This window comes from Dipodomys ordii, unplaced genomic scaffold (assembly GCF_000151885.1).
Source record: "Dipodomys ordii isolate 6190 unplaced genomic scaffold, Dord_2.0 Scaffold111, whole genome shotgun sequence".
NCBI lineage: Eukaryota > Metazoa > Chordata > Mammalia > Rodentia > Heteromyidae > Dipodomys > Dipodomys ordii.
This window is the reverse complement of record NW_012267327.1, coordinates 7380217-7393517: the sequence shown is the minus strand read 5'-3', so window position 1 is coordinate 7393517 and position 13301 is coordinate 7380217. Positions and strand designations below refer to the sequence as shown.

General features: G+C 42.2%; 1 protein-coding gene across 3 annotated transcripts in view; it reads left to right on the top strand.

Annotated features, from left to right (window-relative positions):
- Positions 1-13301, top strand: part of Zbtb20 (zinc finger and BTB domain containing 20) — a 274572-nt gene that overhangs the window by 254903 nt on the left and 6368 nt on the right. For all 3 annotated transcript variants that reach the window (XM_013028588.1, XM_013028589.1, XM_013028590.1), the window contains one exon: positions 6649-8253. In XM_013028588.1, coding sequence (XP_012884042.1) covers positions 6649-8253 — 1605 coding nt within the window. The remainder of the gene's footprint in view (positions 1-6648; positions 8254-13301) is intronic.

The window sequence follows — 13301 nt, the reverse complement described above, 5'->3', positions numbered from 1 at the left end:
GATTCAAACAAACTTTTGTGAAATAATAATTAGCTTCAACAGTTGGAACCCACTCAGCTCTGCCCTACTCCTCCAGAGTCAGCTAGTATTGGGTTTTATTCTCTACACTTCTTTTCCTTTCAACCTTTTGTTCTTCTCTTCCGAAAATTAACTTTTATTACTTTGTTGAAAAAAGTTTACCTTTTCATATAAAATAATGTAAAATAAGTTTGGGTAAATGGAAAAATATAAGATCAACAAATTTGATACATCAGATGTAATCATGAAACTGTGTCTGTTAAAAGAACTCAGTGAAAGGAAAGACACTTTAATCTCAACCTAATCCATGGGTCTGAATTTAGTGAGAACACAGACCTTTTTTAGATTTTAATGAAAGCCACTGACTTTACTGCTGTGAAAGTGTAAACTCATCCTTTCATCAAAAAAGTAGTCTGAGGTTTTCCATTTGCATACATGATTTCTTCAGTGTTCCCAGCCACCTAAAGTCAACAAATAAAATTAAATGGAAAATCAAGTGATTTTTAAAAATTATATTTTCTTATCTTTAAGTAAGTTGTACAAAGGGGTTACCATTCAACAAATCATCTTATAAGGACAATGTATCGATCCATGTCACCCCTTTCATGGTTCTTTCCCATTCATCCCAGCCTAATCCTCCACGAATGATATTAAAGTTATATCCAATTACAGCTTTAATTTGTAAGTCAAATGGTGTTATAATTTAAGCAATTCTAATAACTTTGTCTAGCTAATGTAATAAGCATTGACTACAAAAGCTTATGCAGGTAGTTTCCAACTTGCATAGGTAGGACATTCCTCGAAATATATTTGAAAGATCTCTAAAAGTTTAATAATTCGTTGATGTGTTTTAAGAACTCTATCAAGGCCTAAAAATTGCTCTGTCACCCCAGAATGTTCCTGAATACTAGGACCAGACATTCTGAAAGACAGAAGAGAACCCTTGTGTTAGTTTTTCATTGCTGTGACAAATACCTAAGAGAAATCACTTAACAAGAAGAAAAATAGCCAGGCACCGGTAACTTGTACCTGTAATCCTAGCTACTCAGGAGACTGAGATCTGAGGAGCGTGGTTCAAAGCCAGCCCATGCAAGAAAGTTCATGAAACTCTTATTCCCAATTAAACACCAAAAGATCAGGCTATAGATCACCAGCCTTGAACAAAAGAAGCTCAAGGACAGTGCCTAGGCCCAAGGCTGGGCCCAAAAGAAAACCTATTTGGCTGCCAGTTTCAGAGGTTCTAATCCATGCTCAGCCATCTCTGTTGTTTGTAGGCCATTAGTGAGGCAGAATATCATAGAAGGATGTGGCAGGGCACAGCTACTCACCTCATGTCAGACAAGAAGCAGAGAGAGAGAGAGAGAGAGAGAGAGGAGTGTGAAAGAGAGAAAAAGGAGAGAGAGAGAGGAGGGAGGAGAGGAAGGGAGGGAAAGCCAAGATACCTTTCAAGATACCCTCTTCTTCTAACTCTGTCTCATCTCCAGAAGTTTCCATCACCTCCCAATATTGCCATCAAATTATAAATCCATCAGATCCATCAGTAGTTCAGTCCACTCCTTAGGTCATAGCGCCTTTAATCTAGTTTCCTCTCAATCAATGGAACCACCATTTTGAGACCAATCATTGAATATATAAGCCTCAGGGGATAATACTTCATATCCAAATCTTAATAACATTCATTGGGAGATGGCCCAAAGAATCTCTGCTTTCACCTAAAATTGAGTTAATTAAAACTGCACCAATCTTCTTTTCATAGGCCGATGTGTTCCCACTGCTGGGATAATGATGACTGAGTATGCTAGATGTATAAGAGCCAGAGCCAATGAAAGTATTACTCTGCCTGATGTCTTCCATTTGCCCTCTTCCAGTGCAGATGGCTCAGCAAAGCCCCTTTGTTGGATAGGTGAAATATATCCAGCAGAGATCTTGTTCCTGTCAGGAGACTCGGGGAAGCAATGAGACTGAGTTACCAAAACACATACCTGCAAGCAGCACCAACATGAAATACCTAAAAATCATGATTAACCTTCGATCTGTGGGAAGATGAACCTCAGCACACTATAGGTATCAAAATACAGGAGTGAAAAGAGCCATGATGTGCGAGGCTGGGCTGTAGAGGCCTGGCACCCCAAGCCCTATGTCATGTGCTGACCCACTTACTTCCTTGGAGCCAGATGCCCCAGATTGAAAGCTCTAGGGCTTTTCGGCCCTGCCATTTGATTTAGACCTGTTGATTTGACCGAAATTCATACTGATTTTAATTTGAGAACTGGTGTTTTCCTCTCAAGTCACAGAGACTACAACTTCCCATCCCCCCCTTTGCAATACCCTATCCTTGCACTCTTCTCATTTTATATATCCTTTTGCTCTTCTGTCTGAGAAAGGACTGGATTTCACACCTAATTAAAAGAGATTGTGTTGCCTGCTGTTTCCTTTCTTGTTCATTTTCTCTTATGCACAGGCAGCTTTTTATTCTCATGCTAAGTCCTATCCCTGGACCCCTGCAGCTTAAGGGACAGGCAAGAGCAGAGTTCCTACAAAACAAAGAGCCAGGCTCTCCACCACCTATTTCTCCAGACAGATTTCCCTTCCGGACTCACCCCTGATTCATCCCCATCCATTTGTGCTCTCTCATAGAATGGTCACTTACAATAAGTACATTACCACTTTCCGTAGTACAATTCTTTACATGTTCGCAGTGAATGCCATCACAAGCTGACTTTATGTTTTTACTCTGGTGAGAAAAGGCTAGCCTATTATTTTAAAACACACAGGGAACTATTTTTTCACTTTACCATCAGTTCTATATTCATACTACTTTGGATTGTTTTAGAGAGAGGAGGCATCTTCAAATACACTAAGTCTATGTAAAGTTGGGTGGTTTTGTACAGTTGAGACAGTTGGGGTTTTGTAGGGGGAGAGGCTGGTTGTTTTGTTGTGTGTGGTTTTCTTTTTCTTTCTTTTTTTTTTGTGAATACCCAAATGCCTATTCAGTGCCAATCTAAGAAAGAATAGAGTTAGCATTTTCACACCAATCCTTCCTATACAGTTCTTGAATAACCATCCAATCAAGATTTGTTTTCAATGGGGGACAAATCTTCTACAGTAGAGTATTTCAGATTTATTCCATTGGAATCTATACATTAATGCTCATTGGATGAAAAGGACATGTTCACAAAAGCCTGGATTTTGCCTTGCCATGGCAGAAACTTTTTCTCACTGTATTAGTGTTAGAAATAAAAGAAACCCTGGGAAAGGAATTGCCTCAGCATTGTGGGCTGGAGGAATGAGGCGCGCTTGAATGGAGAGGCCACCTTCCTCCTTTACATCTGTACCCATATCAGCAAAGAAACGATTCAGCCTTTCATGGCTGCTCCTGGCAGGATGGGACCATGGCATATACCCAAGGAGATGTTTCAGAATTATGTTTATAAAAATCCGATTCCGTTTCTCAAGTCAGGATGTGTGTGTGATGGGGGGGGGTTACATTTGTCTCTGTGGTTTTATAAGAAAGTTGGTGACATTATAGCAATAATAGTAATTCACTTTAGCAAAAAACTTGATTGTATAGAATGACTAAATCTGCAATCCAGTTTATGTAAGCAAGGAGTTTGAATTCTTCTCAAGAAATTGTGTGTATGTGTGTATGTGTGGTTTAATGACAGCTTTTGATGTTCATAATTTTTCATCATTATGGTAAGCTCCAATATAACTTCCACTGTTTTATTGTTTTTATGCTAGTGAGAATAAAGATGGCCCTAGAGCCTCTAGCAATTCAAGTTTCATTCTCTAGTGATCCTTTGTACATAAGGTGCCATGAGTTCTAATCCAACCCTGTTAACTTTGCTAACTTTTGGGCCACTCAGGTAGATACCTCAAGAATCCCAACTTTCTCTTACAGCAAGTAAGAATAACAAGACTTATCATGAAAACATAGGATTGTTGCAAGAAACACATGAGATGTTATATGCCAGAGGGGTTTGCGCACTATAAAATACTGCATGTATATTAACTATTATGACAACTAGGATAGACTTGCTACTAAAATTATCTGAAAGAAGATAGCTGTCATCTGTGACATCTCCAGTGTTACAATTGTGACTGATGCTATGATCAAATATGTATTGTAAGGATGTTTTTACCTGTGTAGAGAAAGAAGTATTTTAATAAGGACATCCTACTCAGAGATGGTGATTTTTACTGCTATCTATTATAGCAAGTTTTACTGCCTACTGTTTTACTGAAGTCAAAGATAGACCTTAGTGATAGTAAAGTTGATATAGAAAACTGTTCATTTTAATACAATTTCTCGTGTGTGTGTGTGTGTGTGTGTGTGTGTGTGTGTGTGTGTGTGTGTGTGTAATGTTCTTTAAGTTAGATGACCGGAACTGTATTAAAGCCTCAAAACATAAAAGCTCTGTTACATCATGGATAGGTACAAAAATAGTTGGAGGAAGTTCAAGGCAAATCTTTTCATATAGTTTTTTTAAAAGCCTATGAACACCCACAGGCCTGCACTCATCCAGGGGCAGAGCATATGATAGAGTGAAGCAGTCAAGAGAGTGAACTCTAGAACCAGCATTCCTGGGTTCAAATGCCATTCCTACCACCAATTGCCTATGGAGCCTTGGATATTATTTCTCTGGCCTCAATTTCCTTATTATAAAAGATATATTATAATGCACCCCATTCCCTATCATTGCTCTGAGGGTTAAATAGAATAATATGCATAAGTAGTTGTGATGATGCTTGGCAGATGATAATCTCCTAAAAAGTAAAAAACTCATTCTTCTTCTTATAGTCATGGTATGTATGCATGCATGGGGAATTTGGTCTTTTGACTGAGTTCCTGAACATCTCTTCTTATGTTATTGATGCTTTCTTCTGGGGCCATATTTTGTATTAGCACAATTATAGGAGATTTACTATGATTCTTCTATGTGGCCAAGAGAATTTGTTTTGTGTAAGTGAAAAAGATGGGAGCTAGACTTGTTTGTGGGGAGGAGTGAAAGAAGGGTTGCTCTTACATAAATTAATACAAATTGTATCGTGTGAACTCAGTGCTTGAAAGCATTTCTTAAGCTCAGATAGTATGAGGGTGATCAAGTGGAGTAGTTCGTTGAGAAAGCTAGTAGAGCTCACACTTACCTGAATAGGTCTCATATCTTAAGACCACCTGTCTGTAGTCTGGTACCTCCAAGCTTTCTTCTAATAAGACACAGGGATCTGGATCCAGAGAATAACCAGTACTTGACTACTTTTGTAGGGGGGAGGGAGTGTTGAGGGAGGGGGCTGGTCCAGGGGCTTGAACTCAGGCCTGGGCCCTGTCCCTGAACTTCTTTGTGATCAAGGCTAGCTCTCTACCACTTGAGCCAGAGCACCACTCCCAGCTTTGTCTGAGTAGTTTATTAAAGATAAGAGTCTCACAGACTCTCCTGCCCAAGCTGGCTTTAAATCCTGATCCTTAGATCTCAGCCTTATGGGTAGCTAGGATTATAGGCATGAGCCACCTGTGCCCAGCTTGACTACCATTTTTGAAAGCCCACTTACTCTCAACCATTTTTAAAGACAAGAATAGGAATTTGATGGGAGAATAATTTGGAGAGAGAATTCTTGAGAGCCACCTGAAGGGTGGAGCAGAAATATTGGAAAGCCCCTATGACTTAGTGCCATAGGCCCCTGTTTTCCAGGATTGATGTTCCCAACATTATGCCTTGTCTGCACCAAGGGTACAGTATAAGCGTATCAGGGGGTTAGTCTAGCACAGCCTCCACATAACTGATGGGGCTGTTTAACAATTCCTTCTAACAAGTCCTATTCCCTAGGACCCTGTTCCCTAGTGTATTCGGTTCCTGTTTTATTCCTGCTCTCCTACCCTGATTGTTGTTCCCTTTCAATATTAAAAGCAACCAGTTTGATTCTTGGTCAATTGATTAGTGCAGTCAGCACAGCCAGCAGTGTTCATTTTAGCATTCCTTCTTCATTAAGCCTCGGAACATCTCACATATCACACATAACCATCCTAGAAAGTTCTCAAGCCAGTTGTCAGCTATGAGAAGGAGGTGAGTAGATACAGAAAGCAGCCAAAAGCCCATTGAGCTAGCAGATTGCGTTCATAGCCACCCATCAGCCAGGAACGTGGGGGCAGCTGCTTAGTAGACATCTTCATCTGGTTTGAATTTTTGCATATGGGATAAAGCTATGGTAATACACTTTATAAATTGACAGGAAGAGGATGTATTTCTTAGACAACTATGAATATTGTTGCTCTCTATGAATAAAATAAGGAACTTCGATAAATTGGGGGAAATGCATACTTTTATGCATTTCCTGGCTTAGACCCAGCTCAAGCCAGGTCCTTGAGCACACATCCTTCAATTACCTCAGTTACCAGGTAGGCAAACAACCTACAAAATGGTAGGTGGGAGCGGACACCCTCTGCTGACGTTCAGAGAGATTAATACGATAGGATATCCGAGCTAGCTGGACAACGAGGCCTTGGTGCCCTAGGCTTCATGCACGGCCTGCCCTCGCCCACGTCTGAACGCATGTTGCTTCTCTAAGTGTGAAGCACACCGCCAGCGAGCTCTGACCCATGCCCGGTTTCCCGTCTGCTTCCCTCTCCTGCAGGTGACATCAGTTGCAAGGGGATGACCGAGCGCATTCACAGCATCAACCTGCACAACTTCAGCAATTCCGTGCTCGAGACCCTCAACGAGCAGCGCAACCGTGGCCACTTCTGTGACGTGACGGTGCGCATCCACGGGAGCATGCTGCGCGCGCACCGCTGCGTGCTGGCCGCCGGCAGCCCCTTCTTCCAGGACAAGCTGCTGCTGGGCTACAGCGACATCGAGATCCCGTCGGTGGTGTCCGTGCAGTCGGTGCAAAAGCTCATTGACTTCATGTACAGCGGCGTGCTGCGGGTCTCCCAGTCCGAGGCCCTGCAGATCCTCACGGCCGCCAGCATCCTGCAGATCAAAACCGTCATCGATGAGTGCACGCGCATCGTGTCCCAGAACGTGGGGGACGTGTTCCCCGGCATCCAGGACTCCGGCCAGGACACCCCGCGGGGCACGCCTGAGTCTGGCACGTCGGGCCAGAGCAGCGACACGGAATCGGGCTACCTGCAGAGCCACCCCCAGCACAGCGTGGACAGAATCTACTCGGCGCTCTACGCCTGCTCCATGCAGAACGGCAGCGGGGAGCGCTCCTTCTACAGCGGCGCGGTGGTCAGCCACCACGAGACTGCGCTCGGCCTGCCCCGCGACCACCACATGGAAGACCCCAGCTGGATCACGCGCATCCACGAGCGCTCGCAGCAGATGGAGCGCTACCTGTCCACCACCCCCGAGACCACGCACTGCCGCAAGCAGCCCCGGCCCGTGCGCATCCAGACCCTGGTGGGCAACATCCACATCAAACAAGAGATGGAGGACGACTACGACTACTACGGGCAGCAAAGGGTGCAGATCCTGGAGCGCAATGAGTCCGAGGAGTGCACAGAAGACACCGATCAGGCGGAAGGCACCGAGAGCGAGCCCAAAGGCGAGAGCTTCGACTCCGGGGTCAGCTCCTCCATAGGCACCGAGCCCGACTCGGTGGAGCAGCAGTTCGGGGCCGGGGCATCGCGGGATGGCCAGACAGAGCCCGCCCAACCTGAGCAGGCCACAGAAGCCCCAGCGGAGGGCGGTGCTCAGCCAAACCAGCTCGAAACAGGTGCCTCCTCTCCCGAGAGAAGCAACGAGGTGGAGATGGACAACACAGTCATCACCGTCAGCAACAGCTCCGATAAGGGCGTTCTGCAGCAGCCTTCCATCAATACATCCATCGGGCAGCCATTGCCAAGTACCCAGCTCTACTTACGCCAGACAGAAACCCTCACCAGCAACCTGAGGATGCCTCTGACCTTGACCAGCAACACACAGGTCATTGGCACAGCTGGCAACACCTACCTGCCAGCCCTCTTCACTACCCAGCCCGCGGGCAGCGGCCCCAAGCCTTTCCTCTTCAGCCTGCCACAGCCCCTGGCAGGCCAGCAGACCCAGTTTGTGACGGTGTCCCAGCCGGGCCTGTCCACCTTTACTGCACAGCTGCCAGCGCCACAGCCCCTGGCCTCATCTGCAGGCCACAGCACAGCCAGTGGGCAAGGCGAAAAAAAGCCTTACGAGTGCACTCTCTGCAACAAGACTTTCACCGCCAAACAAAACTACGTCAAGCACATGTTCGTACACACAGGTGAGTGCAGCCCCCCCCTCTCCTCCCCCAGAGGCCTGGCAGCTGGGAGTGGGGGGGTGGGAGGGGCAGACAGGCAAGCAGGTAGAAGGGAAGGTTCAGAGTCATCGTGTGTGTATGTGTGTATGTGTGTGTGCGCGCACACGCTGGTACATAGTGGCATTTAAACTCAGGTCCTCGAGCTCTGACTTGGCCTTTTCACTCAAGGCTAGTACTCTACCAAGTGAGCCTGGCTCCACTTCTGGCTTTCTGCTGATTAATTGGAGATAAAGAGTCTCAGGACTTTTCTTCCTCCATTGGCTTCAAACTTCAATCCTCAGATCTCAGCATCCTGAGTAGCTAGGATTACAGGCTTGAGCCACCAGCAGCTGTCTCCTCTTTTAGATTTTAAAGATCTAACACCGCAAGCCTCTTCTAGAAGCCCAAACTGTTCCTTATCTTAGGAATGAAGTGCCCTGCCTCCAAAACACAAAAGCCCAGAAACAGGATGTCCCTGAGCTGTCCACCCTGCAGTAGAAGAAGCATCGGGGCATTATGCAAGCCATATTCAAGGGTTTGAGTTTCAGAGACAGCGGAAGACAAGTAGTTAGAGCTTGTGCTCTAGAAGCAGATTGTCCGGATTTGAATTCAGGCCTAACCGCTATCAAACTTTGGGGAAAATGATAGTATTTCTATATTTCAATGTCCTTGTCTATAAAATGAGGATAGGCATGATACGCCTTCCTTATAGTGCTGCTTTCAGGATTACATTAACTAATGGACATGAAGTTCTTTTAAGAGCTCCTACCATATAGTAAGCATGGTATGCAGTAACTATAAGTATTATTAAGATGATTGGGTGAAGGAAACATTAGGTGTATTCTTTTGCCTCCAAATAAAAGAACTGGATCAGCCAAAAGCTCTAAGGAGAGTCTTTCAACTATGCAAAAGAAAAAGGTTGTTACCAATCACAGCTGCTCTAAGATACAACAGACTGCTTCCAAAAAATGGATCCCTGTTATTACAAATATTGAAGTTCACAATGGATGATGCTTTTGTAGGAGCAGATTCGGTCATCAAGGTGGGAAAGATGAGTATTTCTCTTTGTTCTATGATTCCAGAGCTGAGATCTCCTGACCTCTTAGCCAGCCATCTTTCCTGACATAATGAGAGATTTATAAGAAGTAGGAACTCCATGAATGTACCTTCTCATTCACATATCTATATCCATATATATGACCACCAGTGATTAAGATCATACATAGATTCTCCTGTACCTAAAAATACCTACCACAATGTTAATAATCATTCTTATCAGAGTCACACTCATAAAAAACCAGGGACAGTCCCCTGGTTTTCCAGGGAAGAGTTACACACTTGAATTTGAATACACAAAAAGAAATTAGTCTTTCAAAGCAACCTTACTTCTCAGATCAAGCTAGAAGGAATATAAAAAATATAGGTTTAAATAAAGGCTTGAAGAGGGAAGTAATAGATACACAGATAAGATACCTGTCTATAGAAGTTGACTATCCAACTGAAATGGTACATTACTTAAAATGAACTTTGCCTTCTTTGTAGTACAGCTTCAGTGGGAATATTATGTAAATTAATATATGTGTCTTTATGTAAACCACTGATACTGAAGTTTTCATACTTCTAAATAAACATAGAAAATTACTACTAAATGTAGGCAAAAAGGGAAGTCCTAGTAAGTCACAGTGTTTACCAGAGTAACTGTGAATGTAGTGATAAACTGAAATCAATGAAGAGAAATTAATCAAAGAACAATTTTAGTTCTTTTTTTTTAAAAATTTACTTAGCATATAATAGAAGGTAGCTTTATTGTGATAATTCCATAGATGTGCACAATGTATTCTGAATACATCACCTTGGTTTTATTTATATAGCACAAGGTGCTCTCGAATTGTTTGCACCTTTTCCTCCTATATGTAGCTATTTTATAAGCCATCAAATTAAAGATTAACTTGTGAAAGGATCTCTTTAGCCAAAGATGACTTTGCTGCCTTACATCTATATCTACTCTCCCCTTCTGTGCATTTCTTTCAGTACACCTTTCAGACAGAAAATCTACACATTCCGTTTATATATTAAAATAGGGCTCTAAATTTACAACATACATTTTTCATTGCATTACCAGCTATTGTCTTTTTTATGACTAAATACATTTCTCCTATAGACTATCAAGCAATTCTTTAGCTGGCCCAAATAACTAGATTTGCTCATGAGAAAACCAACAATGAATTTCACACTTAAATTTAAAACGGTTAAAAAAAAACAAGTAACTTTATACATCTAAATTATGCTCAAAGAATGGTGTTCATAATGCTGGTAAAATGTGAAGATCATCAGTAAACTATGAAGATGTTTGCATTGGTGTACATATGACCACATCTCAATTCAATTATCTTATATACCATATATATTAATTAGGTACCTCATGATAAACAATGACAGCAACAGTACTCAACTCTTTCATTCGATCATCATTTGACAATGGCAGTCTAGAAAGGCTATCTGGATTTCAAGACTTCTGTCTAACTGAAGGAGTCCCTAAGCTAACAAAGTTTAGGAACAAGTGGCCTAGATTTTCAAAAGGCAAGCCAGCCTGAACACGGGGAGATAATTCAGGACCTAGATTTACTGTGGCCCACATTTCTCAAGTTCTCTCTACTTTCTTGGGAAAACATTTTTTAAAAGCATAGCCTCCTAACTTTCTTTATAGGCACTCGATAGAAGTAATAAGTATCCAGAGCAAATTTTTCAAATGTTGGTACATTTGTTGAGAAAGTGCTGGAGATACTTGACAGAGCAGAGAGGAGCTTGATTTTCCTGCTCCTATGGAAGAGTTGCTTGGAATCAAGAGTAAAATAATCACTACCAGACAAGCAAGCTAACCTACATAGTAACTGGCCTTGCAATTTATTAACTCCCAGGTTTAAGGTAGATGATACTTGCTTTCAACAACTGCAGAGAATCAATTCCAAGGTCTGGATTCATTTAAAATCACCTGTAAGTCTGTATTAATGATTTACATATTCAAGAAAAGAGAAGTGTTTGAGACAAATTAGTTCTTTTCATTTTGGCTTCAGAGCCAAGCTCTAGAGAAGTTGTGAAGCATGGGCCATAATGGTTAAAACAGTAAAACTTAGAGTGGGACATAAGTGAAACAACATGATTCTGGAATTGGAAGACATAGGTCCTCTGAGTGACTGCGCAACCTTAAACAAGCCCCTTGACTTCACAACTATCCATTTATATAAAGCATTTAAAATGAAAATAATATATTTTGCACTTTGAATAGAGTATTAACTTTTAATTTATTATCATTACTTTCACTCCAACAACTAGGAGACATTGAACTTAGCATGCTCTCTCTCTCCCTCTCTCCCTCTTTTCCTCTCCCTCTGTCTCTCTCTCTCTCTCTCTCTCTCTCTCTCACACACACACACACACTGTTTCCTTCTTCAATGGGATTTAAATGCTAAGCAGTGTCACACACCTTGGTTTTCTCTTGAACTTCCTTCATAACAAGAACTTTTGTTTCATTCTCTTAGGATTTTTCTAAGAGTGAAATTCCTTTATCTGATCACTCTTTATCCAATATCAAACAAACCATGTAGGACTTTATCAACTCTAGGAATCTTCATATTCACCTATTACTGCTTCCCAAGAGTTGAAAGAAAGAGTTGAATGTTTAGGGCATGTTTAGATGCCAGCGAACTAGGAAGAAAGAAAGATAGCAGTAACCACCCTGTTATGGAACAAAGCAGGGCCCTTCTAGCCCTCTCCCATTAAAAGAAGAAAATAGGGGTCAAACTTAAAGAATGGAAGTGAAAGGGAAACTGAGGATATCCAAAAGATATGCCTTGCTGTCAAATTCATGTAAAAACTTCTTCCAGGTGGAACTTTCTTTTAAGATCCAAACTTAGGATTTTTGCTTTAAGAATCTATAAATGAATATGGGCTAGCATATGTAGTTGCTTAGCAAATGTTTGTTGAGTGAGTATGTAAATGAATGTTCAAAAATGTGGGCATGCTTTCCAGGAGAACTTAATTCAAGGGACTTATACATAAATGCATTCTTATCTCCGCAAGGCTTTTAGATTTCTCTTTTCTTTTTCATTTTCATTTTTAAATTAAAGCCTAAGAATGCATTGTGCATGTATCTGTATTCTCACATTTTTTTCACCAATGAAAAATAGATATTTTCAGCTTTTTTTTCTGAATCTTTAACAGCCCATTCATTGGTGACTGCGTTTAGTCCATTGATAACCTATTCATATAATTTTACATATTACTTTGAGAAGCTCAGTAATTTCAGCCATGAGCCAATGTAAATAAATACAATAGTTGCAGTAGCATATAACAATACCACCAGTGGGATAATAATAGTGATACCAAGGCAATAATGTGATCATCTATATTTGAAGCTATTAATTCACCTAATCCAGTAGGGTAAGCCTAGCTTGCCTAGCACAGTGGCTCACACCTGTAATCCTACTTAGGAGGCTGAGACAGGGAGGATCACATTTCAAAGGCAGCACAGTCAGAAAAATCTGAAAGACTCCAATTAGCCAGCAAAAAAGTCAGTCTGGAGGTATGGCTCAAGAGGTAGTGTGCCAGCTCTGAGCAATAAAGCTGAACAGTCCAGGCACTTGTGGCTCACACCTGTAATCCTAGCTACTCAGGAGGCTGAGATCTGAGGATTGCCATTCAAAGCCAGCCCAGGCAGAAAAGTCTGTGAGACACTTAGTTCCAATTAACCACTAAAAAGCCAGAAGTGAAGGTGTGGCTTAAGTGGTAGAGCACTTGTCTTGAGCACAAAAAGCCCAGAGATACTGTCCTGGCCCTGAGTTCAAGCCTTGGGACCAGCACAAAGGGGGTGGGGGGGAGGGAGAGAAAGAAGGAAGAAAGGAAGAAAGAAAAGAAGGAAGGAAGGAAGGAAGGAAGGAAGGAAGGAAGGAGGGAAGGAAGGAAGGAAGGAAGGAAGCTGAACAAAATCATGAGGTGCTGAGTTCAAGTCCTAGTACTGGCAAAAAAAAAAAAAA